At 43.6% G+C, this 25,616-nt stretch overlaps 1 protein-coding gene across 25 annotated transcripts in view; it reads left to right on the top strand.

Moving 5' to 3' along the window:
- The window catches only part of ABLIM1 (actin binding LIM protein 1), a 335,325-nt gene that overhangs the window by 118,454 nt on the left and 191,255 nt on the right, over positions 1 to 25,616 (top strand). For 3 of the 25 annotated variants that reach the window (XM_040255066.1, XM_040255050.1, XM_040255047.1), the window contains exon 1: positions 21,900 to 22,195. The exons of the other annotated variants lie outside the window; for them this stretch is intronic. In XM_040255066.1, coding sequence (XP_040111000.1) covers positions 22,180 to 22,195 — 16 coding nt within the window. In that variant the 5' untranslated portion in view covers positions 21,900 to 22,179. Of the gene's footprint in view, positions 1 to 21,899; positions 22,196 to 25,616 lie in introns of those variants that run through there. 25 annotated transcript variants of the gene reach the window in all.

Raw genomic sequence — 25,616 nt, 5'->3', positions numbered from 1 at the left:
TGGGGTGTTCTGTTTTCAATTAATTTTTGAACAGCTTTATTGAGATATTGAGATGCTTTATTGAAATTCTTGCTCCTTGGAAGGAAAGCTATGACAGACCTACACAGTGTATTAAAAAGCAGAGGCATCACTTTGCTGACAAAGGTCTGTCTAGTCAAAGCTATGGTTTTTCCAGTAGTCATGTATGGATGTGAGGGTTGAACCATAAAGAAGACTGAGCACTGAGGAACTGATGCTTTTGAACTGCAGTGCTGGATAAGACTATTGAGAGTCCCTTGGACTGGAAGGAAATCAAACCAGTCAATCCTAAAGGAAATCAGTCCTGAATATTCACTGGAGGGACTGATGCTGAAGCTGAAGCTCCAGTACTTGGGCCACCTGATGTGAAGAACTGACTCATTGGAAAAGACCCTGATGCTGGGAAAGATTGCGGGCAGGAGGAAAAAGGGACAACAGAGGATGAGATGGTTGGATGGCATCATTGACTCAGTGGAAATGAGTTTGAGTAAACTATCTCCTAGAGATAGTGAAGGACAGGAAAGCCTGGTGTGCTGCAGTCCATGGGGTTGCAAAGAGTCAGACACGATTGAGTGACTGAACAACAGCAAACTGAGATACAATTCATACATCATGCAATTCACCAAGAGGTTGGCTAGGAGATCAGTGCTAAGGCAGGACAGGATACTGATCTGACAGATGCTGACAGCTCTTTGACTCTCTCACTCTTTAACTGTCTTCATTTCACTACTCCAGGCTCATCCTTTTCAGGGGAGCAAGGAGTAGGGATAGGGAAATCATGACTTCTGTCCTCAGGCCTCTTACAAGCCACTCTAAGAGAAATTGGTTCAGAGCCAGCTGACCATGCATATTGTAGTAGTTTAGGGCACCTCTCTTAAATATTGGATTCCCATGCTGGTGGATACCTAAAGTCCCTTTATTGAGTTAAAAAAGTTAATTCATCAATTAGGGGTAAAAATAAAACATGTAGCTTTCCTCTGGAACTAACAGTTATGAATGAATTTGGTGCTTCTGTTCAATGACTCTACTAAAAGAGATTCAAATTAAATGTTTCTGGAATGAGCTGTTGATGCTCATGAAAGAGATAAGGTCTGCCAGTAGAGAAGGCAGGAAGTCAGGAGGAGACCAGGTAACCTGTGGCCAAAGGAGAGTGTGCTGGACAATGGCTTGTCAGTAGTTTCAATCACAGGGGAGCAAGAGAATAGACAGTATCAAAGAGAGCCTAGGTAAAGGAAAATGTAACCTTCTCTAGGGTATTGGTATCTTATTGGGGGCAGATAAGGAAATCTGGGGGATTAGTTCAGTGTGTGGCTTTGGGATTGGACATTTCAGAATTTGAGTTCCAACTCTTCAACTTATTCAATGTGTTGTTTTTGGGAAATTAATGTCTCCAAGTGACAATTTCCCCATCTGTAAGGTATGCAGAAGAATGCACACTTCACATGATTGCATGAGCAGGTCCATTCCCCGGCATATGGGTTCCTGGGCAAATAGTTTTTGTGGAGATCCTGTTTATATAAAGAGTTTTAGTCACTCCGAGTCAATGTGTCAGCAGTCCAACCCTGCTCAATCACGGTTAAAAAACACCATGCCAGCCTCAGAGAGTGATTGTTCACCGAACTCCCCTCCTGGAATTGAGCTGACTCCAGGGCCCAGGCTGGCTAGAGTGGCTCCAGGCATCTGGTCAACCCCCCTGCACAGCAGGGGAGGAACACAGAGGATCATCAGAGAGAGCTCCAAAGAGGAGGCTGGACTGCCCTGCCTAGATAGCACTGCTGGCTCCAGCCAAGGCACCAGAAGAGATTTAGATATATTTTTCCTATGTCTTTATTTTTTAAAAAAACCTTTTTATTTTGTATTGGGATATGTGTGTGCACGTGCATTCAGTCATGTCCAGCTCTTTGCGACCGCATGGACTGTCGTCCACCAGGCTCCTCTGTCCATGGAACTTTCCAGGCAAGAATACTGGAAGGAGTTGCCATTTCCTTCTCCAGGGGATCTTCCCAACGCAGGGGTCACACCCCTGTCTTTTGCTTCTCCTGAATTGGCAGGCAGGTTCTTTACCAGCTGAGCGACCAGGGAAGCGCCTGTATTGGGATATAGCCAATTAACAATGCAGTGATAGTTCCAGGTGAACAGCGAGGGGACTGAACCATATGTATACATTTATATATTCTCTCCCAAAGTGCTCTCCCTTCCAGGTTGCCACATAACATTGAGCAGAGTTCCATGTGCTCTACAGTACGTTCTTTCTGGTTATCCATTTTTAATGTAGCAGTGTGTACTTGTCTGTCCCAAGCTCCCTAACTATGCCTTTCCTCCATCTTTCCCCCCAACCCAGCAACATAAGTTCATTCTCTAGGGACTTAGTTTTTTTTAAAACATAAGGATGTTTAGTGTTAATATAACAATAATTCCAGTTCCAGTGTTGGTTCTGCAGCTTCGTGATGGGGACTTAGACATTTTTGAGGAAGGTATGGTTTAGGGCCAGGACCTGTGCTTGCTTGAATCTAAGGGTAGCACTGATTATAAGGATTAAATGAGAACATGCACATCAGAGGTGTTTGCTATAGTGACACACACAAGCACCCATTAAATTTTAACTATAATAAAAGTACAATGAAATCATTCATTATTTTGAAAGCAATCATTTTTATTGTTTGTCTTCCATGGCTGTAAACCAACAGAAGTCCAGTTTCCAGGGCTGCTGGGGCCCAGGAGTATACACACAGCACAGGAAGTGGGGTTCCCAGGAAGCCACTATGTGAATTTGAAGTATCCTATTTAGGACAGGTGCTTGAAGGAAGCCCCTCCTCCTGTAGACATCTGTGTTCCTGTGTAAGCAAAGCCCCACAGTGCTCAGGGGCAGCTCCTGGCAGGATACTCAGGGATATTTGGCAGAGGCCTCCTGCAGCTGCCAGAAGGACCTCAAGATGCCGCAACTTCCTGTTTTTGTCTGGTACTCACTCCTGTTTTGAGCTGTGCAGGGCTCCACCTATATGTCTCTCTCCTTTGTCATGCTCAAAACAACCCCTGGAAGTCACTAGAGAAGGAACTGTTTTCCGCATTTCAGAACAGGAAAGGAATTGGCAAGAAACTGGATGTGTAGACAAAGCAAATAGATAAGTGAACGTAAAAAATAGCTTCTGCGTGTGGATCTGATTGTTATCTCTGCGTGTGGATCTGATTGTTATCTCTGATCATGGATGCCATACCATTAGAACCAGGGTCATTCACTGAGGGCCTGCTGTGTGTCCAACATCATGTCAAGTGCTTTATAACCTTTCCCATTTAACATTCTTAAAAACTCAACAAAGCAAGTACTACTTTCATTTTCATTTTACAGATGAGGAGAGTGATGCATATGCAGTTAAGAAACGTGCTAAAAGTCACATAGGTACTAAGTGAAAGCTAGATTTGGACTCAGGTTGGCCTGACACCCAAGTTCATGGTCTTAAACCATGATACTGTAAGGCCTCAATCCGGGAGCTTAAGGTCAGGTCATCCATAGAAATTGCTCATCTTTGGCACACTTTAATTTTGTAAATAATAGTACTAATGAAGTACTTTAATAACTCAGATCTGAAGATTCTCTTATCAAATAAATTGTTTTTTCAAGGAAAATTAGCAAACATTTTCTTTTCCTAGTTCATGATTACAAGTTCTCTGTATGGGGTTTTCTCATCACCTTCCAGTAGAAACTTAGAGTAAGTTTCTGAACGTGTGTTTCTCTGACCTCCTGAGCTTTTGGGTCCAGTACAAATGGAAGAGGCATATTTGGCTCAATTACCTTCTCAGCAAACAAACAAGAAGAGACTGGCACTGTTATCAAAAGCCCTAAGGTTATAATGAAAGGATTCAATGATTATGTTGTCAGCTGAGTCTACATCCCAAAGCAGAAAGTTCTGGACTGAATACCAGTGACCAAAACAGAATTGACAGTCCCCTCCCTGGTAAAGCAGTTCATATCCCCTAAAGTAGAAGGTGATTTTGCTCTGGTTCAGGGACCTGCTGTGTCCCCTCTATTATCTTCTGTACCCCTCCTAGGTCTGTCTTCATTTGGAATGGTCTGTCTCCCTAAGGGGCTTCCCTTGTGGCTCAGCTGGTAAAGAATCTGCCTGCAATGCAGGAGACCTGGGTTCAGTCCCTGGGTTGGGAAGATCCCCTGGAGAAGGGAAAGGCTACTCACTTCAGTATTCTGAGATTTACTGTGTCACTAAGAGAACATCATAGGTGATAAATACATTGTTGTTTCCTGTTTTGTTATATGTTCATGGCATGTAACTCATGTGGTTCTCTAACTTTCAAGTCCCTTCTCATCCCATTTGCTGTCATCAGTCCCATCCCCATGGGTCAGACATTGATGTCAAAGGGCTAGGGAAAGGTCTTGGGCACTGTCAAAGGCTAAAAAGGGACTTTGTTGTCCACTGTTTGAGGAGCGTATCTCCCAAAGCTCTGTGGGGCTTTCCTATTGCATCTTCTTGGTGTTACTGAGATGCTCTGTTGGAAAAATGTTTTAAATACTTAGCAAATCTCAGACTCAATGGTGAAGACCCCTATCCACCCCACCTTAAATCGGAGAGCGGTGTTTGACTTCTGGCCATAAAAAATGTTTCCCAGAAGCTGTGACAAGGAGCAATATCTGGTTCCTCCCGTCAGCCCTGCTGTCCTCGCTGCCAGCTGCATGAGTGGCTGTTTGGACGCAAAGCAGTGACAGGCATCCGGCGTTGGCAAGGCGATGCCCTCAGCCATGGTCTTCGTTCCTCCACCACACCCGGCTGCCAGGGCCTCGTCGTTTGTTGACGGGAAGTGGTTCCCTAGTCTCTTGAGGTGGGAAATGATAATGAGTGGTTTATTCTAAATCTTGGGAGGGCATGGAAGGAGAGATTCGGTTTTCAGCTGTTTAATACGTGGTAAATCATTAGGGCTGTCCCAGTGGCTCAGTGGTGAAGAATCTGTCTGTAATGCCAGGGCCCCAGGAGTTGTAATGCAGGTTCGATCCCTGGGTTGGGAAGATCCCCTGGAGGAGGAAATAACAATCCACTCCAGTATTCTTGCCTGGAGGATCCCATGGGCAGAGGAGCCTGGCAGGCGACACAGTCCATGGGTTGCAAAGAGTCGGACTTGACTGAAGCGACTTAGCATGCATGCAAAGCATTAGACAGCCAGCATTTCCCCATCGATTTATAGTTATCTATAACCCCTGTTAACTTCCCAAGCTCCTGTTCCATTAGTTTAATCATATTTCCCAGAATCAGAACTTCAAGCCCTTGACGGTCAGACCCAGCCTTTCTACCGTGTTCAACCATTACCCCACCCCAACAATACTCACAGCAGATGTCTGTCACAGATGTCTCAAGGGCCTTTTCACCTTGGGTCTCATTGTGTTATGTTCGGCTGCCTGGTGTAGCCTTCCTTGTTCCTCGGACTCTCAGGTGGAATTTGCATTAAGCTTTTCCTCCTCTGGGCAGGCTTGTCTTACCTCTTGCCTCATCCTCTCTGTGATGTATTTATCCCATGCATGAACTCTGTGAGAACTCTGTTCCAGCTGCCTGTTTATAGGCCTGTCTTATTTAGTACACTGTGAAGTCCTCTCTGAGAGTGTGGAGGGAGCCACATTTCAATTTTTACTCTATGCTAGTACCTGGCATGGAAAAAGACTGTAAGTGTATGAGTAAAGGAATAAATTGATGCTTGTAGAAATCAAATCACTATGTTAGAATACAGTGGGCTTAAAATTATCCCCTCCCTTCAAGTAGCCGAGGTTGGAAGAAGCAGTTTGGTGTAGTGACCACAAGTTCCGGGGCTGCGGGGTCAGGCTACCCTGCCAAGTTCAAAATTCAGCCCCATATGTTTTAGATGTTGTGACTTAGACGCAATACTTCATGTTTCTGAGCCTTAGTTTTATCACTTGTCAAATGTGGATAATACTACCATATGGCTATAATGGTGTGAGGACTGAAATAAAATAGAAATATGAAAGAAGAGGATAAACTAGCATTAGTAGCTGCTCAAGAACTTTTCCCCCTTTCCTCTTCTCTCCTGCTCAAATGTGGGAGAAGCAAAATAAATTCTTAGGTAATAAATGCAATTAGTTTTCCAAGCAAGGCAAGATAACCTGGACCTGGGAGTGGCCAGGGAAATAGAAAGTAGGATTTGAGCTGCAAAATAGAAAAAACATACCCAGAGTATGAGCAGAAAGAAAATATTCCAGTGAAATGAGATTGAAAAGAAAAAAGAAGACATTTTTCACTTCATTCATGGCCTCTCTCTGCCTGGTCTAGCCTTAATGTTTTGATGTGTTTCTTTGTTTTTATTTATTTACTTTTTGGGTCTAGGAAAATGGATGAGTAATTTATTTTCACAGGAAGATGTTCCCATCTAATTTGCTTCCTTGAGTAACTGAATATGCTGAAATGCCCCCATTAGTTTTAATTATATGTACTTAAAAACTGATTTTATTTGAAGTTAGAAAATAAGGGAATCTGTTTTATTGTTTAGCATTCAGATATTTTTTCCTGGCTTAAAATTTTTTTTGATTCTTCCTAAGAGTGGCCTACCTTCATAGAAATCCTTGATTAAGCATCATTTGATCCCAGTGAATCTGGGGTATGACCCAGTGCTTATCATTATAGATGCCTGTTACCTTGGTAAATCAGCCATGAATCTGGAATGGCCCCTTGGATGCATGATGACGGCAGCCAATAGGAAGGCAACTGCATAGTCTGCTTACTATTCTTGTTGTAGCAGGAGAGTGATGATTTCTTTCTGTACTTCCAGAAGGTACCACACTCAATATGTTGGAGAAATCCTCTGTAGAAGCAGAATTCATGGGCCCTTCATGTTACATCAACATCTTCCTACCGGGAGTGGGAAACTGAGGTCCAGAGAAGTGAAATGACTTTCGCCAGTTCTGTTAGATAAATTAGTGGTAGAATTACATAAAGAACTGTCCTTCTTTCTCTCTGCTTAACACTACAAAACAGAAGACCAATGGGTTATCAATGGGTTAGTTTAGTTTGAGATTCACCTCATGTGAAACATTCCTTTGAATCTTCTCAAGATGTCCCTTCTTTGGGGAATATCACACAAATGCCCATTTATGGAAAAGTATTTACACCCTCATGCACTCTTGTGCTTGGCAACCCACTCCAGTATCCTTGTCTGGGAAATCCCTTGGGCAGAGGAGCCTGGCGTGCTACAGCCCATGGGATCACAAAGAATTGTATACGACTCAGCACTGAATGACAGCAACAACATAATGCTTGGTTATATCTATCTGTCTGCGTATCTCTCTTTGCCAAGTAGTAAGGTTCTTATTTGCAAGAAAATTGTTTTAACAGGCTTTGTTTCTCTAGTATATATTATATGCTGTGCTTGGTGAATAAACATATTTCATACATTTAAAAAATTGATATAATTCACATGCCATAAAAATATACCATTATATCATGTACAATTCTGTGGGTTTTAGTATATTCACAAAGTTGTGCAAACATCAGTTCAGTTCAGTTCAGTCGCTCAGTCATGTCTGACTCTTTGCGACCCCATGAATCACAGCACCCCAGGCCTCCCTGTCCATCACCAACTCCCGGAGTTCACTCAGACTCACGTCCATCGAGTCAGTGATGCCATCCAGCCATCTCATCCTCGGTCGTCCCCTTCTCCTCCTGCCCCCAATCCCTCCCAGCATCAGAGTCTTTTCCAATGAGTCAGCTCTTCGCATGAGGTGGCCAAAGTACTGGAGCTTCAGCTTTAGCATCATTCCTTCCAAAGAAATCTCAGGGCTGATCTCCTTCAGAATGGACTGGTTGGATCTCCTTGCAGTCCAAGGGACTCTCAAGAGTCTTCTCCAACACCACAGTTCAAAAGCATCAATTCTTCAGCGTTCAGCTTTCTTCACAGTCCAACACTTACATCCATACATGACCACTGGAAAAACCATAACCTTGACTAGATGGACCTTTGTTGGCAAAGTAATGCCTCTGCTTTTCAATATGCTATCTAGGTTGGTCATAACTTTTCTTCCAAGGAGTAAGCATCTTTTAATTTCATGGCTGCAATCACCATCTCCAGTGATTTGGGAGCCCCCCCAAATAAAGTCTGACACTGTTTCCTCTGTTTCCCCATCTATTTCCCATGAAGTGATGGGACCAGATGCCATGATCTTCATTTTCTGAATGTTGAGCTTTAAGCCAACTTTTTCACTCTCCACTTTCACTTTCATCAAGAGGCTTTTTAGGTCCTCTTCACTTTCTGCCATAAGGGTAGTGTTATCTGCATATCTGAGGTGATTGATATTTCTCCCGGCAATCTTGTTTCCAGCTTGTGCTTCTTCCAGCCCAGCATTTCTCATGATGTACTCTGCACAGAAGTTAAATAAGCAGGGTGACAATATACAGCCTTGACGTATTCCTTTTCCTATTTGGAAACAGTCTGTTGTTCCATGTCCAGTTCTAACTGTTGCTTCCTGACCTGCATGTAGGTTTCTCAAGAGGCAGGTTAGGTGGTCTGGTATTCCAATCTCTTTCAGAATTTTCCACAGTTTATTGTGATCCACACAAAGCCTTTGGCATAGTCAATAAAGCAGAAATAGATGTTTTTCTGGGACTCTCTTTCTTTTTCGATGATCCAGTAGATGCTGGCAATTTGATCTCTGGTTCCTCTGCCTTTTCTAAAAACATCACCACCATCTAATTCCAGAGCATGTTCATCACCCCAAAAAATGACCCTGTAACCATTAGCAGTCACCCCTGTTACCAACACTCCCCAGCCCTTGGGAACTCCTGGTCTATGTTCTGTCTCTGTGGATTTGCCTATTCTGGACATTTCCTATAATTGGAATTACACAGCAAGTGACCTTTTGTATGTGGCTGCTTTCACTTAGCATAATGTTTTCACAGTTCACTGGTGTTATAGCATGTATCACTACTTCATTCCTTTTTATGGATGAGCAATATCCCATTGTATGCATATACCACAGTGTATTTATTCATCAGCTGATGGACATTTGGGTTGCTTCTGCTCTAGGCTATTAAGAATAATGCTGGTATGAACACATGTATACAACTTTTTGTATGGACATAAGACATATGTTTTCCATTTTCTTGGAATACCTAAGAGTGGGGTTGCTGGGTCATATGTTGTCACTATTTTTTTGTTGTTGTTTGTTTGTTTTGGCCATGTCATGCGGCATGCAGGATCTTAGTTTTCTGATCAGGAATCAAACCCGCGCAGCCTGCATTGGGAGCAGAGAGTCTTAACGACTGCACCGCCAGGGAAGTCCCTGTTAACTCTGTGTTTAACTTTTTGAGGAACTGTCAGACTGTTTTCCCCAGTGGGTAAACACTATTTTGCATTAAAATTGCCCTTAATATAATTTCAAATTAAGTCAGAATTTTCCCCCAAATATGAAATAACCAATTTTCTCTAAAGTGAAAACTCTCATTTTTACATTCATACCTGTTTGTACCCTGTACCTTAATCTTCAAAACCTTGTATATCCCTACAATTTTTTAAATGTTTGCTTATGTATTTGGCTGCGCTGGGCCTTAATTGTGGCATGTAGGATCTTTAGTTATGTCATAGGAGCTGTCAGTTGCTGCATGTGGGATCTAGCTTCTTGATCAGGGGTAGAACCCCGCTCCCCCTGCATTGGGAGCACAGAGTCTTAGCCACTGAGCCACCAGGTAAGTTCCTATCCCTATAACGCAAAGGTCTGCAAACACATTACTTAATGGAAGGTAGGCTCTTTACTCGATGACATTAGTTAGCTGGTTTTGTTATTCCTCTGCAGGTGCCTTAGGATAGCCTCCAAATTTTGTTTGGTTTCTGTTAAAAGATCTTTCCTCATCCACGTTCTGTAGCCATAGATAGCAACCGAAATGAATCAGAGGATGTCAGAGATGTTCTGACTCACAATGCCCAGAAAAATCCCGTTCACAGAGGCTTGCATGTGGTGCAGTGGAAAGGGAGAATTCTCATGACACGAAAGAAGCCCCAGGGATAAAGACGGGAAGAAAATTAAAATGAAATAGTTATTAAATTAAAATAGTTAGAGCCACTGCCAGCAACCAGCTTTCTCCCTTTCTGCCTGGCCCGCCCCAGATCATGTTGTCAGGTCACTGTGACATCACTAGAATGTTCTAGGCTAGTTAACCTTTGCTCTTTGTGCAGGACAATTCTCAGTTCTGCTTCCTATCACTCTTTTCCCCGAAGTGCTATCATGTGACCCTAGTATGCAGCTGCATAGGTTCATCTGTTACCTTTTCCTGGGGCCAGACTTGTCCTCGAAGCAACGCTCCAAATCTGTAACCACTTGGTAGCTAGCCCTGTTGCAGGGGTACTGGCTACTTAATAAATAACTGCCCTGTTGTTGAGGTCACCTATTGCTGCAATATTACCATTGGTGGAAATACTATGTGATGTTACTTTTTTTTAGTAATACTTCACTTGAACTTGAACTTGCATAGATCATGGTTCGGTTGGTCTATTTTAAGAGTTTAAAGAGGACACAGGTAGGTACTTTCAACAAATTTCTTGGTTTCCTCTTTTATCTGGATACCAGGAGTAGTCCGGTTCATTTTCTATCCGTAGCAACTGGTGAGAAGATGCAGAACTCAACCAACTTTCTGTAACTCCTCCTGTATTTTGGGAGGACCACATTCTATGAATACTTGAAACTTTCTCTATCTTTTTTGCTAAATGGCAAGCATTTTTCAAAACTTTATAGCATTTTCTCAGTATTTTTGATTCCCATCCCTTTCTACCTCCTTTTAAAGTTATTTCAGTACCTGTGCTACTTGTCTTACTAGAATGTAAGCTCAATGAGGGCTTAATCTAGGCATCTTTGATCTATATATCACTGTCAATTTTATGAAGCTTTATGAAGTTTTGTGTATTGTAGATGTTCAGTAAATATTTTTAGCATAATTAGTGAATCAGTGGTCATTTCTTTTCATTCTTCACTGAATGTTGCCCACTTTGCCTTCAATTGTATGATGATATGACTGTTTTTATAGCTTCCTTACTTTTATCCATGTGTAAATTTAATAGTCAATGAAAGTGAAAGTCAGTTGTATCCGACTCTTTGCAACCCCGTGGACTATACAGTCCATAGAATTCTCCAGGCCACATTACAGGAGAGGGTAGCCTTTCCTTTCTCTAGGGGATCTTTCCAACCTGGGGATTGAACCCTGGTCTCCAGCATTGCAGGCAGATTCTTTACCAGCTGAGCCACAAGGGAAGCCCAATAGTCATTGAAGCATGTTGGCAAATGCTCAGCACTCTTAGTATGTTTTATTCAGGAAGGGGAAAATATATTGCGGGATCCAGATCCAATACCAAGGGAAATTTAAATTCTAAATATTTCCCTTCCTGTCCTCCCTCCAATCTCCCCAAACCCCAACAAATCCTATGCATATGCAGAGTGTTTCTATTTTGCTGGGGGATGGTGAGAGGGGAGGAAAGGAATAAAACTACCTTCTATACTGCTTTCAGAAATACAGCCAATGTGGCATGTGGCATAGAGTACTAGCAGTCTTTGGTGGAATGGTAGTGGTAGCAATGTGAAACTATTTAAATTTTTAAAATGAAAGCCCAAGTATATATGGAAATACAGTAGAATAATATTAGAAAATGACTCATTCCTACAGAACTTGATAAATTTCATAAATCACATCCTTCCCCCTAAAATATAACTGCAGGCTTAAAAGGCTCTTAGGGGCCTACTGATTTATGAGGCAGTTCTTAGTTCTGATCCCTGTAACCAGAATTAATCCAAGTAGCCTTGTTTACATATTTAAAGGAAGAAGCACTTGAGCACAGTGTGTGTGCATATAAATTCATCGTGTTTGTACAAAAAATGATCTAATTAATCACTGGTTCTCTTGAGAAAAAAATCTTGCATTCTGTCTGATGAGCAAATTTGGTCTCTTCAGGGTATTGTTCTAGAATCTGTCTACCATCTAAAGCAAAGGACTAGAAAGTAATCAGTGGATCAAGACTAATTTTTCTTTCTTTTTAAGCATAAAAGTATAGATAACCTAGATTCTCTTTTGTGTTGAAACTCTCCTCCCTCCGATCAGACCTGGAGACAAGGATTCAAGGACAAATCATATATTTAAAAGATGATCCCAGGAAGCACTAACAGGGGAGTGAAGCCAGAGAAAGGTGAATTATCAAGCTAGTTACCAGTGTGGGCAGCCAAGACTTAATTGATTGGGAACTCTGGTAGACAGTGCAGATACACCCCAGGGATTTCCCAGCCAAGGGACAAGGAAGCTGGGGTATTTGTCTACCATCTTCCCATCAGTCACTGATGGAAAGCTGCTCCCAGGGGCGTTAACTCACTGTGATGTTTCCAGGAACCAGGTTTGACTTTTAGAAGTGAATGCCAAGGAGACACCGACATTCAAAAGAAGGAGGAATCAGGGACTTCCCTGGTGGTCCAGCGGTTAAGACTTTGCCTTCCAATGCAAGGGGTGCAGGTTTGATCCCTGGTCAGGGAGCTAAGATCCTATATGCCTTGTGGCCCAAATACCAAAACATAAAACAGAAACAGTTTTGTAACAAATTCAATAGAGACTTTAAAAATGGTCCCAATAAAAAATAAAAGAAGGAGGAATGCATATGTGTAAGAACATAGAGGGAGGACTCATAGGAACCCAGAAAGTGCTGAGCAGGCAGGCCTCGGGAAGCATCAGATTCTAGGCTGCCCCAGGACCATCGTTTCAGTCCCAGTCTCTTCCCTAGCCATTGGCTTCCTCTTTAATTTTGGTATCTGCGTGTCTCTGGGAAGCTTATTGCTGCTTGGTCTTACTTGATCTTTTAATACAATACTGGCTCCTGCCTGGGGCTTACTCTGAGTTTAGATCCTTAGAAGTGAAAACCTAATTGACCCAGATCCTCTTTCTCAAGATAAGATATACCTTGCAAGTGCTTGGCCAGCTGAGGTGTGGGTCCCTCTGGTTCGTCCAGTGTCCACTTGTGATCCAGTGAGCCACAGCCAAGGCATGAACACATATTGCCCAGTGCCCACTCAAAAGAATGGACAGACAAGGAATGGTGAGGGCAGGTAGCCCCAAGGCACCTCTATCTGTGGGCTTTTCCAGGCAAGAATGCTGGATTGGGTTGCCATTCCCTCCTCCAGGGGAATCTTCCCAAATCAGGGACTGAACCCACGTCTCTTGCGTCTCCCGCATTGGTAGGTGGATTCTTTACCATTGTGCCATCTGGGAAGCCCTTCCATTAAAAGTTCTACAACACAGTTTTTTTCCATTATTCTACAGACTCTTTCTCACCTTGTCAAGTGTTTTATATTCTACCTATCATCTCACAGGCCAGTAAAGTAATGCTCAACATTCTCCAAGCCAGGCTTCAGCAATACGTGAACCGTGAACTTCAGATGTTCAAGCTGGTTTTAGAAAAGACAGAGGAACCAGAGATCAAATTGCCAACATCCACCGGATCATCAAAAAAGCAAGAGAGTTCCAGAAAAACATCTATTTCTGCTTTATTGACTATGCCAAAGCCTTTGACTGTGTGGATCACAATAAACTGTGGAATATTCTGAAAGAAATGGCCATACCAGACCACCTGACCTACCTCTTGAGAAACCTGTATGCAGGTCAGGAAGCAACAGTTAGAACTGGACATGGAACAACAGACTGGTTCCAAATAGGAAAAGGAGTACGTCAAGGCTGTATATTGTCACTCTGCTTATTTAACTTATATGCAGAGTACATCACGAGAAACACTGGACTGGAAGAAACACAAGCTGGAATCAAGATTGCTGGGAGAAATATCAATCACCTCAGATATGCAGATGACACCACCCTTATGGCAGAAAGTGAAGAGGAGCTAAAAAGCCTCTTGATGAAAGTGAAAGAGGAGAGTGAAAAAGTTGGCTTAAAGCTCAACATTCAGAAAATGAAGATCATGGCATCTGGTCCCATCATTTCATGGGAAATAGATGGGGAAACAGTGGAAACAGTGTCAGACTTTATTTTGGGGGGCTCCAAAATCACTGCAGATGGTGATTGCAGCCATGAAATTAAAAGATGCTTACTCCTTGGAAGAAAAGTTATGACCAACCTAGATAGCATATTCAAAAGCAGAGACATTACTTTGCTGACTAAGGTCCGTCTAGTCAAGGCTATGGTTTTTCCTGTGGTCATGTATGGATGTGAGAGTTGGACTGTGAAGAAGGCTGAGCGCTGAAGAATTGATGCGTTTGAACTGTGGTGTTGGAGAAGACTCTTGAGAGTCCCTTGGACTGCAAGGAGATCCAACCAGTCCATTCTGAAGGAGATCAGCCCTGAGATTTCTTTGGAAGGAATGATGCTAAAGCTGAAGCTCCAGTACTTTGGCCACCTCATGTGAAGAGTTGACTCATTGGAAAAGACTCTGATGCTGGGAGGGATTGGGGGCAGGAGGAGAAGGGGACGACCAAGGATGAGATGGCTGGATGGCATCACTGACTCGATGGACATGAGTCTGAGTGAACTCCGGGAGTTGGTGATGGACAGGGAGGCCTGGCGTGCTGTGATTCATGGGGTCGCAAAGAGTCAGACAAGACTGAGAGACTGAACTGAACTGAACTGAACTGAATGTTGTCCTAAATAAAGTAAAATTTTACATTGTTGACATGAATTTTGATCTTTCGTGCTTAAGCTATGCCCTGCTCATTTTGAATGCAAATATAAGAGGACTGAACTCATTTGTGGAATCACTGAAATTGCACAATTTATATTTCATAGATTGTAGAGGCATATGTATTTCAATCTTTCCAGAAGTGTGGGAACTTTGCACTTGACTAGCTCAACTATTTATATTTTACTTTTTGGATGCATGCACATTCTAGGGCATGCTAGGTGGCAACCTACCCTAGTATTCTTGCTTGGAAAATCCTGTGGACAGAGAAGCCTGGCAGGCTATAGTCCATGGGGTCACATAGAACAGGACATGACTGAGCAACTGAGCATGCACGCAGGAATGCTATTCCTTGAGGATGATCAGAGAGGGTGGATGATGGAACTGCATCCTAAAAGACTTGAGAATGTGGATCTGAGTACAACATCTTTCCCTGTCCAGCCAAAGATGAGCCCAACAGGCCAAGATGACGCCATTCACATGCAGACCCTATCATAAGAAGTCCAAAAGCCAATGAAGGATAAAATATCAGGAAAGAAGATCATTTTATAGAGGCAAAATGCAACATCATTTTCTTCTAGAAATGCCAAAGAAGTTGATAGACATTGAGTGCATCTTGACTAAAAAAAGTGTGTGTGTGTGTGTGTGTGTAGCTGGGTATAGGGAAAGGGTGATTCTTTTGTGACCTGTGGAAACAAAGACCCAACAAAGCAAAGGGAGAGCCCATGGCTTTGGAGTCTGACAAACCTGTTTCCTCAAGTGTAAAGAAAATATTATTTTATCCAGTTGTTAGGAGGATTAAATGAGGTGATAAATGACTGTAAAGAGACCAGAATGGTGGCTGACACATAATAAGCTCCCTGTAAATGACAACAAAAGTGGTAATTAACTTACAGCTGACTCACGTTGTTGTACAGCAGAAACTAACACAACATTGTAAAGCAATTATACACCAATAAAAAATGAAGTTGTAAAAAAAGGAAGAAAAGAAAATTAGTATGAAGTAAGCTTGGCATAGATAACAGTTTCTTGGGGGTTGAGTTTGGGAATTACTATAATTTAACCCCAATAATAAATGTGTTAAAAGAGGGGAAAAGGTGGTATTTAGGAGTAGTTATAAAGGAGATTTCATAAAATGCTACCTGGTTAAGTTCCTTTCAACTTGTTTCTCCCAAAGTGAATTACTGGTTTGCATCTTGGCAATTACTTTCAAGCAGCCACTAAATTGATTTATGTATGAGACTGAATTTACTTTTAATTTACTTGAATGAGATTTCAAAATCAGTCTTTTTGATATGAAAATGAACACTTAGCCAGCATTTTGACCTGCCGTGCTAAGTCAGTGACGTTTGTGCCTCAGAATTTATCAAATGTCGTATGCCTACTTTGTGACTATCACTATATGAATTCAGATATTCACATGCGATCTTGTCCCTCAGAGAGCCCACCTTTTGCAAAAATAGACACATAAATGCTTCACTGCAGTGTCATCATATTTGGAGCACTAATGACATACGTGTGCAAATGCTCACACAGATGTCATACGTGTGCAATGCTCAGTCTCTCAGTCTTGTCCAACTATTTGTAACCCCAGGGACTATAATCCCCAGGCTCCTCTCTCCATGGAATTTTCCAGGCAAGAATACTAGAGTGGGTTGCCATTTCCTACTCCAGGGGATCTTTTTGACCCAGGGATCAAAGCTACATCCTCTGCGTTGGCAGGTGGGTTCTTTACCATTGTGCCCCCTGGGAAGCCCCACTGGTGACATGAAGTACCAGAAAGAAGAGGGTGTTGCTAGGAAATGCATCCCAGCTTCAGATGATAGTAAATAACCATTTTTCTTTCCCAGTACTGTATTTCTACCTGGAACATATTAGGGAAAAAGAAAAAGCTGATAATATTGGATTGGCCAAGAAGTTTATTTTGGTTTTTCCAGAAGTAGGTATGGAAAGCCCAAACAAACTTTTTGGCCAACTCACTAGTAAATTGTTTGGGGGAAAAAAGAGGCTTTTTCCCAAGTACTTCAGGGCTATTTCTGTACTTCTTGTGAGCTTCTCATGTGCCTGAAATTAGGCTAAAATCCATGAAACTCTCTGTACTATCAAAAGATCCTTTGAATTCCAGTAATCATTTCCAGTACACTTGTAGGAAAGTGATTGATTTTTACATTCCCGCTGCAGTTAATATCTATAGTGGATTATTTGAAAGTTTTAAATACGCTTCCCCGGTGGATCAGATGCTAAAAAATCTGCCTGCAATGCAGGAGACCCGGGTTCGATCCCTAGATTGGAAAGATCTCCTGGAGAAGGAAATGGCAATCCACTCCAGTATTCTTGCTTGGAGAATCCCGAGGACAGAGAAGCCTGGTAGGCTACAGTCCATGGGGTTGCAAAGAGTCGGACACAACTGAGTGATTAATATGCATTAGTGATTTTTCTTAAGCTGCAATCTGTTGCTTAGATCCAAACTCAGAATTGACTTCTGAGAAAGACCACAGAGAAGTTTTGGATACAAATGTAAATTATTCTACTTGAAGAACTCATGGAAAAGAACTTTGCTGGGCACCGATTCTGTGAGATTCACCTGGAAAAAATCCTAAGAATTCTCCATTGAAGGCCTAAGAGCAGGATCAAGAGGGACCAGACATTTAGGAATTTGTGTCAGACTGTAGGAAACTTTGGAATCGTCACTACCAATAAATTTTCATGAAGATTACAGCGAATGTCATGACAGTTATTATTTCAGCCCACTGAGAAGATGGGCGTTGTTTTTAAGATGGGGCAGCGTGGGCTATAGCTATGTTTGTGAATTACATGTTCAGTCACTTTCAGTGATACAGGCCAGTGTGCTAAGCCAGTTAGTGGTCCTTCATTACTTAAGGAGCTGGTGGTACAGCTCAAGTCTTAACCAGAAAATCTGAATCTTCAGACCTTGGATGGGAGCAGGTGTATGCATTTAAAGCACCCCTAGTGTTTTTCTCCCTGGAGGTCTGCAGACTGTGCTCTCAGGAGTCTGGAAAAGTATGAAACAAATACTCACAGCCTCATTGTGAACATCAAGCCATTATTGTGGGAGGATAAGTCAATCCCAAATTGTTTGCACCACTCAAAAAGCTATTTGTGTGACTGTCATTTTATTCTATTTTGGGGGGAAATATTTGTTGTTGGGTAGTTAAATTGTGTCCAACTCTTTGTGACTCCCTGATTGCAGCATGCTAGGCTTCCCTTTTCTTCATATCCCCTGGCGTTTGCTCAAACTCATGTCCATGGAATCGGGGATGCTACCCAACCATCTCATCCTCGGTTGCCCCCTTCTCTTCCTGCCCTCAATCTTTCTCAACATCAAAGTCTTTTCCAATGAATCGACTCTTTCTTAAAAAAGTGAATAAACATAGGCACAAATGGGCACAACCTGGTAAACACTGGACATGCCACACCAACACAATCCAATTTGTAGGAAGGAGGCAGTATGATTGGACACACATCGTGGCAGACTTTGAAATGTACCCACAGTCTTTTGAACCTAATCTGTAAAGAAATAGGTAGCTCAGGTCTGAGGCTCTCATCACATCCATTCAAAGGCTCAAATTCCTTACCGTGGCCTTCTGAACCTTCCATGACCTGCCACTGAGGCCTTAGCTTGAGGCTCTCCCTAATCCTTGTGAGCACTGATCTTGATACCTTCTTGCCCTGTGACTCCGCTTGGAATGATCTTCTCCTCTTTGTTCATTTGGCAGCCCTGTCTTGCCCCTTCATTCCTCCTAGAAGCCTCTGCTGACTCCCCTGAGACTGGGCTCAGCACTGCCCTGCATCCTGTGTACCGGCTTCTGTCTTAGCACCTTCCTAATCACGTTGAGTCCTTGTGCATGAGCATCTGCTTCACCTGATGGTAAGCAACTCCTGAGGAGTGATCTCTCTCTTCCTGCTATGGTACAGCCAGCCCTGGACCTGGTGTACCATCAATGCCCCATAAATGTCTGCAGTGAGATTGGTAGATGTAAACATTAAGTAGAAAGCAAATAACAAACTCATTCTCAAGTTTTCTGTCAGCCAGATGCTGCTAAAAAGAATTTTGAGCACTCTTTTGCCAATCAGTCCAAAGCTTTTGAGGGGGTATCTGGAAGCCTGGGCTCCTGGGGACCACGATGGAGGGGTCTGGAAATTCCTGCCTTGTGGATGCATAAGCCACAGGAAACCCATGACTCTGTAGAGAAGAGAGCAGTGAGGGCGTGGACTCCATCCAGTTGCTTCTTTTCTTGTCTTCACATTTCCCTCTTATTTGGCATGGGCTTCCCAGGTGGCGCCAGTGGTTAGGAAACCTCCTGTCCATACAGGAGATGTAAGAGATGTGGGTTTGATCCCTGGGTTGGAAAGATCCCCTGGAGGAGGAAATGGCAACCTGCTCCAGCATTCTTGCCTGGAGAGTCCCTAGAACAGAAGAGCCTGGTGGGCTACAGTCCATAGCGTTGCAAAGAGTCAGACACAACGAAAGCGACAGCATACAGGCAGGCACTGTGGAAGTGGTGTGCTCTTGAATTTTTGCCAAGAGTGGCTGTGTCCTCACAAAGCTTTTCTCTCCAACAAAATGGTTTCTGTCCTTTGGCCACTTGTGGACAACCCTGTCTTCATTTTGTGAGTGAGTGACAAGGCAGCAGTAAGTCAGTTTGAGAGAATAAAACAACAGATGAACCCACGGGTTGGTGTCTATATTATGAAGTCTTATCTCATCTGAGTGGAATGAGATTGAGATAAGTTCTTTGGAAATCTCTAGAAATGATAATAAAAAGTCCTGTCGTCTTATGAGCTGTACAGTTTTTAACTTTTTTCATTTATTTTGCTGTACTTCTTGTAGCTTGAACTAACTATAAAGCACAAAATATCTGTGCTTTGCTTCTGTTCTCAAAGCTCTTAACTATTTGGCCCTGAGGCAAGGAGACAAAAACAATTTGGTTTTACTCTGCCACATTCCAAAATAACTGTAGTAATATCCTCTTTGGTTATCTTAAAAGTATAGCGTGGAGGCTTTTATCCCAAAGTAGCAGTGTCTGACTGTTGGGGGGTGGTGGGGGGGACCTTAGCTATATAACTGTTATTTAGCAACTAAATGCTGGTGACTCATTCACTTTGACTGTGGTACAGGAAAATTCTTTCCATGGAAAACACAAGAAGGGAGGGGGGCAGAAATCTCTCTGAACCACAGTGTAGTATTTTCCTTTGGAAAAGGCTTCTCTGAAAATGAATAGGCACCAGCTGTTACTCTGCTGGCTTGGTCCCCAAAGCTCCTGGAGAGTCTTCCTCAACTGGGCTTTCTGAGCAGTTCATCCACAAAGGTATACAGGTAGACTCAGAGCCGCAATAAGGGAGCAGTTTGGTTAATAAACTAAAATCTCGGGATTAAAAACGGTCACCTGAATAAAAGAGAAATTGAACTCACTGCATTCATAGTACCTGGAATATTTATATGATGATTTGGTTTGGACCAGAAACCTAACGGTGTTTTTACTGTCGCATTCCATTAGGAAGAGAGGGAGGGAGAGGGGGAGATAAATAGAGAGTTCTGTTCCCTTAGCTTTGCACCGAAAACATGAAAGCCTTGGGGAGAAGTGCCTCAGTGAGGTGCTAATCTATTTATGCCGCCAAAATATAATAAAATAAGTTCACCTGCGAGGCTCACAGCGCCAAACTAATTCTAGCTCGCTGAGTTTCATTTTGCTTGTCAGCATCTCCTCGAGGGCTCTGGGGGGGTTAGGGGTAGGGCAAGGAGACTGTGCGATGCTGGCCGTGAACATTTGGGGGGTTGAAAAGGGCTTCTCTTCCTGCTCCTGAGCCCTGCCCAGCCCTGAGGTCGCGCTGCTCTCATGCTAGGCTCTTCTTTATGAATGGAGGTTAGAGAAGCCGCTTAAAGGCTCTTCAGCGCTTACTCTCCAGCTGGCCGCTGACTTAGGAAAAACATGACTCTGTGGGGCTGCGATGGGGGCAGGGAGGGCTGTGGGAGAAGTTTGTGTCATAGGAAAGACGACCCAGGGGTTGGAGGGGCCTTCGTCCTTTCTCATAGGCGGAGATGCCCAGGCTTTAAATAGTAAAGCCCTGAATCACAGATGTAGGAATGTCACAGCCGCTTGAGCTCTGCCACTGTAAGCCCGCAGAAAACCAGCCCCGCCCGGTGTCATCTCAGCTCTAAACAAGCTTGGAGGCAGCGATGAGGCAGGTTGCCTGACTTCATTCTTTTCTGTTACCGTGGCTCTCTTAGACCCAACACGGTACAATATTTGCAGTAAAACAGTCTAATCCTGGCCTGTTCTGGTTCTGAAAGATGCGTGGTCCATCTGCTGTTCTCCCAGAGCAACAGCATCTGCCTTTGTGTCCCTTGCTCATCACATCTCTCCCACACCGTGGGGAGCCTGTGAACGATCTGGGTTTGGGAGACAGGTGCTGGAAAGGGGAGGGTAGGCGGCTTGGTGACTCCACCCACTGGAAGTCACCTGCTCCCTGCAGACAGACCTGTGCTTCTGCGGGTCAGAAATTGAAAGCCAGGATCAGAGTTAGCCTGGTGAGGGATGTGGATGTGACTGTTTACCCTTTGCTTGGTGGGCTGGGAGGGCTCCTCCCTGACACATAGGGAACCAAAGGGGTTTGTCTAGGAAACGCTAAAGAATTGGGGAGAAGGGGAAAGTCAGAACCCCCTACCTAACAGGATAAGTCAGATTTTTACTTTGATCCTGGATTTGATCCTGGATGAGGGACTGAAGCCTGAAAAAAGCCTCTTCCCAGGCTCCCTCTCATTGTCCCAGCCTGTTCCCCTCTTCTCCCACGACCCTCCTCCGCCCCCGCCCTGTTTCAGGTAAAGGGGGACAAGGGAAGTCAAACATCATTATTCATTTTTCATTATCACTGAGCCTCCAGGACCTTAAAAGTTGAAGGAAATGAACTGGAAGCCGTCATTTGCATTATTTTTCTCCTGAGGCTAATTTTATTGATTCAGTTGGTCTGAGAGAAGCTGAATCTGAGAGCAGCAGTTATAGGAAACTAATAAGCTACCAATCGACTAGTCTGATTTACTGGAACAGTCCCTGGCTGCCCCTCGCCGGCCCACCCAGCCCCTCCTGGCAATCATTTATCAGACCCCGGGAGGAGGCCGGTGCTCGGGGATCGTTTTGATGCCGGTTCTGCCGGCGCGAGGAATGCTACGTGGTGTCAGTGACCAGAGCTTAGGACACTGGAATTTTACATTTGTTACAGCAGCAGCTGTAGCGAGTGGCTGCGCCGGCCGAAGGGCAGCGTCCCCGAGCAGGGCGCGGCCACCACTTGGCGGCGATCGCTGGGGCGGCACCCGAGCTCGGCCCTCGAGATGGGGGCGGGATTTTAGAAAGAAGCCCGGACTCGGCGAGTGGATGGCCGGGCGCTTTCTCGCAGCCTCTGCAGCAGCCGATCTGTCTGCCCAGCGGCGCTCCCACTCCTAGACTTTGTTCCTGTTTCCTCCCGCGCTGCTCGCCAAAGGCACCGGTTACCATGGTGAAGGAGAAAGGTAATTATTAATATCGATCCCTGTGCATGGCTGCAGAAGTTGCACTGGTGCTGCAGGGCTGGGCCACCTAATGGGGGAACGATCAATGGAAAGCCAGGCAGACATGTTCTGGGTGTGAGACTCTGTATTGTGAAGTCCGGGTTTGCAAAGAGCAGAGACTTACTTTATTAAGAACCTTTCATTTAGCCACGGCGCGTCCCAAGAGCATTCCTATTTCTGGAGTGTTTGCACAGCCGAGCTCCCAGGGCGTGCGTCTCTTTTGATTGCTATTGCATTTGGAATTTTTGGTTGTGTTTGAGACTTGCCTTCCTGCCTTCATCCTAGCCTTCACTCTTCCTCACTCACCCCCACCCAAATCAATAAATTAATGAAGATGTGTATTGAAAGGGCCCGTCTACCAGGTCTAGGCTGTGTTGGGACCTGCCCAAGCTTAGCTCAAAGTTCCAAGCGGTCCGTCTTTAAGGTTCCAGGTGTGCCTCTCTAATAACCTGTCATTTCAGCGGCATCCCTAATCACTCCTCCAAACACCTTAAAAGATGGGTTACATGTCAAGGGCGGCAAATCATGTCTTAAGAATGTGAAAAGGGAGAGGAGGGTCACGCTTTGCACAGGTGTACCGTATTTATGCTCTGGGCGTGGTCTGAAATGGAAGTTAAACTTTTCAGAATTGAATTGTTATTTAACTTATTCATTTGTCTGGGAAATGTAAAAGAGCACAATGTTTGATTTTAGTTATCCAAGTAATATGTAAATATGTCTTATGTTAAGAAAATGCAGTGTCACAGGAGATTAGAGAATGAAAAATGAAATCTCCTTGCCCTTACCTGGTTCTTTTTCTCTTGAGGCAAAATTGTTAATAGTGTATCCTTCAAGAACTTATAGAAGGAATAAGATAGATAGAAATATTAAAAAAGGATCATTCTCTCATCATTTTTTTTTTTTGTGACTCGATTTTTTTCTGTTAATAATATGTCTTCGGGACTTTCACTACATGATTTGAGAGTGTGAGTAACCACCACTGAATTTTGCATTTTGGTAAGCTTGGATGTATTCTGCCACATTTCCTGACTGTGGACATACTTTTCTCCATAAACACAGATGTCTGCTCTTTGGGCGCTGTCTTCAACATTTCCGTGATTTATCTTTGTCTACTTTCTCTTAAAGCCCCTACAGGGAATAAATGTGAGGTGAATGCGCTGAACTCAAGCTGATCCCTATTGTTGGAAACTCAATTCAGGTTTATTATACTACTGGATGAATGGAGGAATAGGATCATGACAGCTAACCATGTTAGGGCCGCACCTCAGCACAAAGAGAAACAGCTTCTGGTCAGTCCATTCTGCTCCTATGTTTCTTTCATAAATCACAGGGTTTAGCTTTGGTTTTACACCAGCTAAGGGGTAATTGAATGAAATAATTTCGTGAGAATAAAAGTGCTTCTAATAATATTTCCTCTCTTTTTGGGGTGCTACCAGGAACCCTAAATAAAGACTTTGACATTTAATCAAGGTCAGGTCTCTTCATTTTTACCTCCCCTACAGCTGAAACAAACTGACTCTGATCTCTACTGCTAATGGTTTTTAGTTTGTTTCCCCAATATGAGTAATTTATGAGCGATGGGAAAGGGGATTGCAAAGGTCACTTCCCAATTCCATCCCCCAGGGGCCCATGGAAGCCCTGGACTTGCTGTTCGCAGTGAATGTTTTATAGGTCAGTAGTCCCCAAATAGCAACTCTTCTTAAGTCATTAGAGACTTCCCAAAGCTTGGATTGCCTGGGCTCACGTTTGCTTTACAAGTCAGTAACCACTTTCTGACTAGAACATTTTGGACAGGCCACCGAGAGGTCACATACTAGTATTATCTAAGCCCTTAGCCACTGATTAAAGGCTGTTCCTTTTCTATTTTGAGGTCCATGTCAGTCTCCACTTCTGCCTCCCAGCTCCCTGACTGCATTGACCTCAGTCAACAGCAGGGAAAGGCAGGGTTTTTGGTGGGTACACAAGGGCTTCAATGAAAAGAAAGGAATTTCATTAAAGCTTCTTAAGCCAGAAGGGCACAGGAGTGCTTGCAGTCCAGGCATTCATCCTAGACCTGAGAAAACTGGGCTTCAGAAAGGGTTAGTAAATTGCTCAAAATCACACAGCAGGTAAGTGGACTAAGTTCAGGGTTATTAGACTAGTGGGTGGATGGAGAACATAGAGGAGACTCATCCTCTGTGTTCCATCACAGGAGGACATGGCTCAGTGTCTGCATTTATCACCCCCTGGCTCCATCACTAGACAGTGAACCTCTCAGAAGCAGCGCTGTGTCTGCCTTTAATTTTTCAGTTCATAGCTTGACACCTGCACGTCATAGATTCTCAGAGTTGAAGCAGGTTGGCCCGTTGTCAGAGCTGGATCTGGAACCTGTGGCCTCCTGATCCAGAGACTTTTCCAGTATGCTCTGCTTCCTCTTGCTTCCAGAGAGTTCCAGCTTCTTCCTTCCTCTCGGGGCAGACACGAGTCAGCCGGGAGTGAGTTTGCGTCATGGTAGCATCCATCCTGAGGAACACGGGAAGTCTTCTGAAGGAGTGACATAGGTTCCCCGTTGCTCATCACTTGGAGATGGTTTAGGTCACGCTGGTCTGTGCTGCCATTTTCTCCCCTGGATAAAGTTTCCATGCCACTGACAGAAAGAGAGCCTGCTGGCAGATCACAGGTCTGCAAGTGTGGAATGACCTTGGCCGACCGACTCTGACCCTCATTCTCTTCTGTTCTCCCAACCAGGCACCCACCCACTTCCAGTCCCAGACCCTTGTTGATCTGGGAATCTTCATGAAATAATTGTTTCTCTGGTGCATTCAAGGGCATCTTAACCTTGCTGTGTCCTGTAACAAAGAAGCAGGAGAGATTTTTGTGGGTTTATCAGTCAATATCTGTCTTCCTGAATACAATTTCATCTACCTGAACTCCAGTGGCCTAGTCTACTCATTAAAAACTTTAATTCTAGCTTATGTGTGTCCTAGTGCAAGTTTTAAAAATAAACATGAAGGGGATTTATTATTTCTTAGTGTTAGAGGAAACAAGTATAAGCAAATATTAGAGATTAAGTTATGTAAACACTCATTTGTTTAAATAATGAGGGAGCTTAGGGTTTGGAAAAGATTTGATCCTTCATGTAAGAAGGATAAAAATTCAGCAGTGAGAGAAGCACATTACGGAAAACAATTCTACAGTTGAGCACATCAATTTTTGTTTGTTGTGTTCCCCGAAAGTTTTCTGCCACTGTTGGATGACCCAGCTTGCTTTTAAGGTAGTGAAAGTGAAAGTGTTAGTTGCTCAGTTGTGTCCAACTCTTTGTGACCCCATGGACTGTAGCCCACCAGGTTCCTCCATCCGTGGAATTCTCCAGGCAGGAATACTGGAGTGGGTTGCCATTTCC

The sequence above is a fragment of the Oryx dammah genome, unplaced genomic scaffold (assembly GCF_014754425.2).
Source record: "Oryx dammah isolate SB20612 unplaced genomic scaffold, SCBI_Odam_1.1 HiC_scaffold_14, whole genome shotgun sequence".
In the NCBI taxonomy this organism is placed as follows: Eukaryota; Metazoa; Chordata; class Mammalia; order Artiodactyla; family Bovidae; genus Oryx; species Oryx dammah.
The sequence above is the reverse complement of the archived record's forward strand: the minus strand, read 5'-3'. Positions and strand labels throughout refer to the sequence as shown.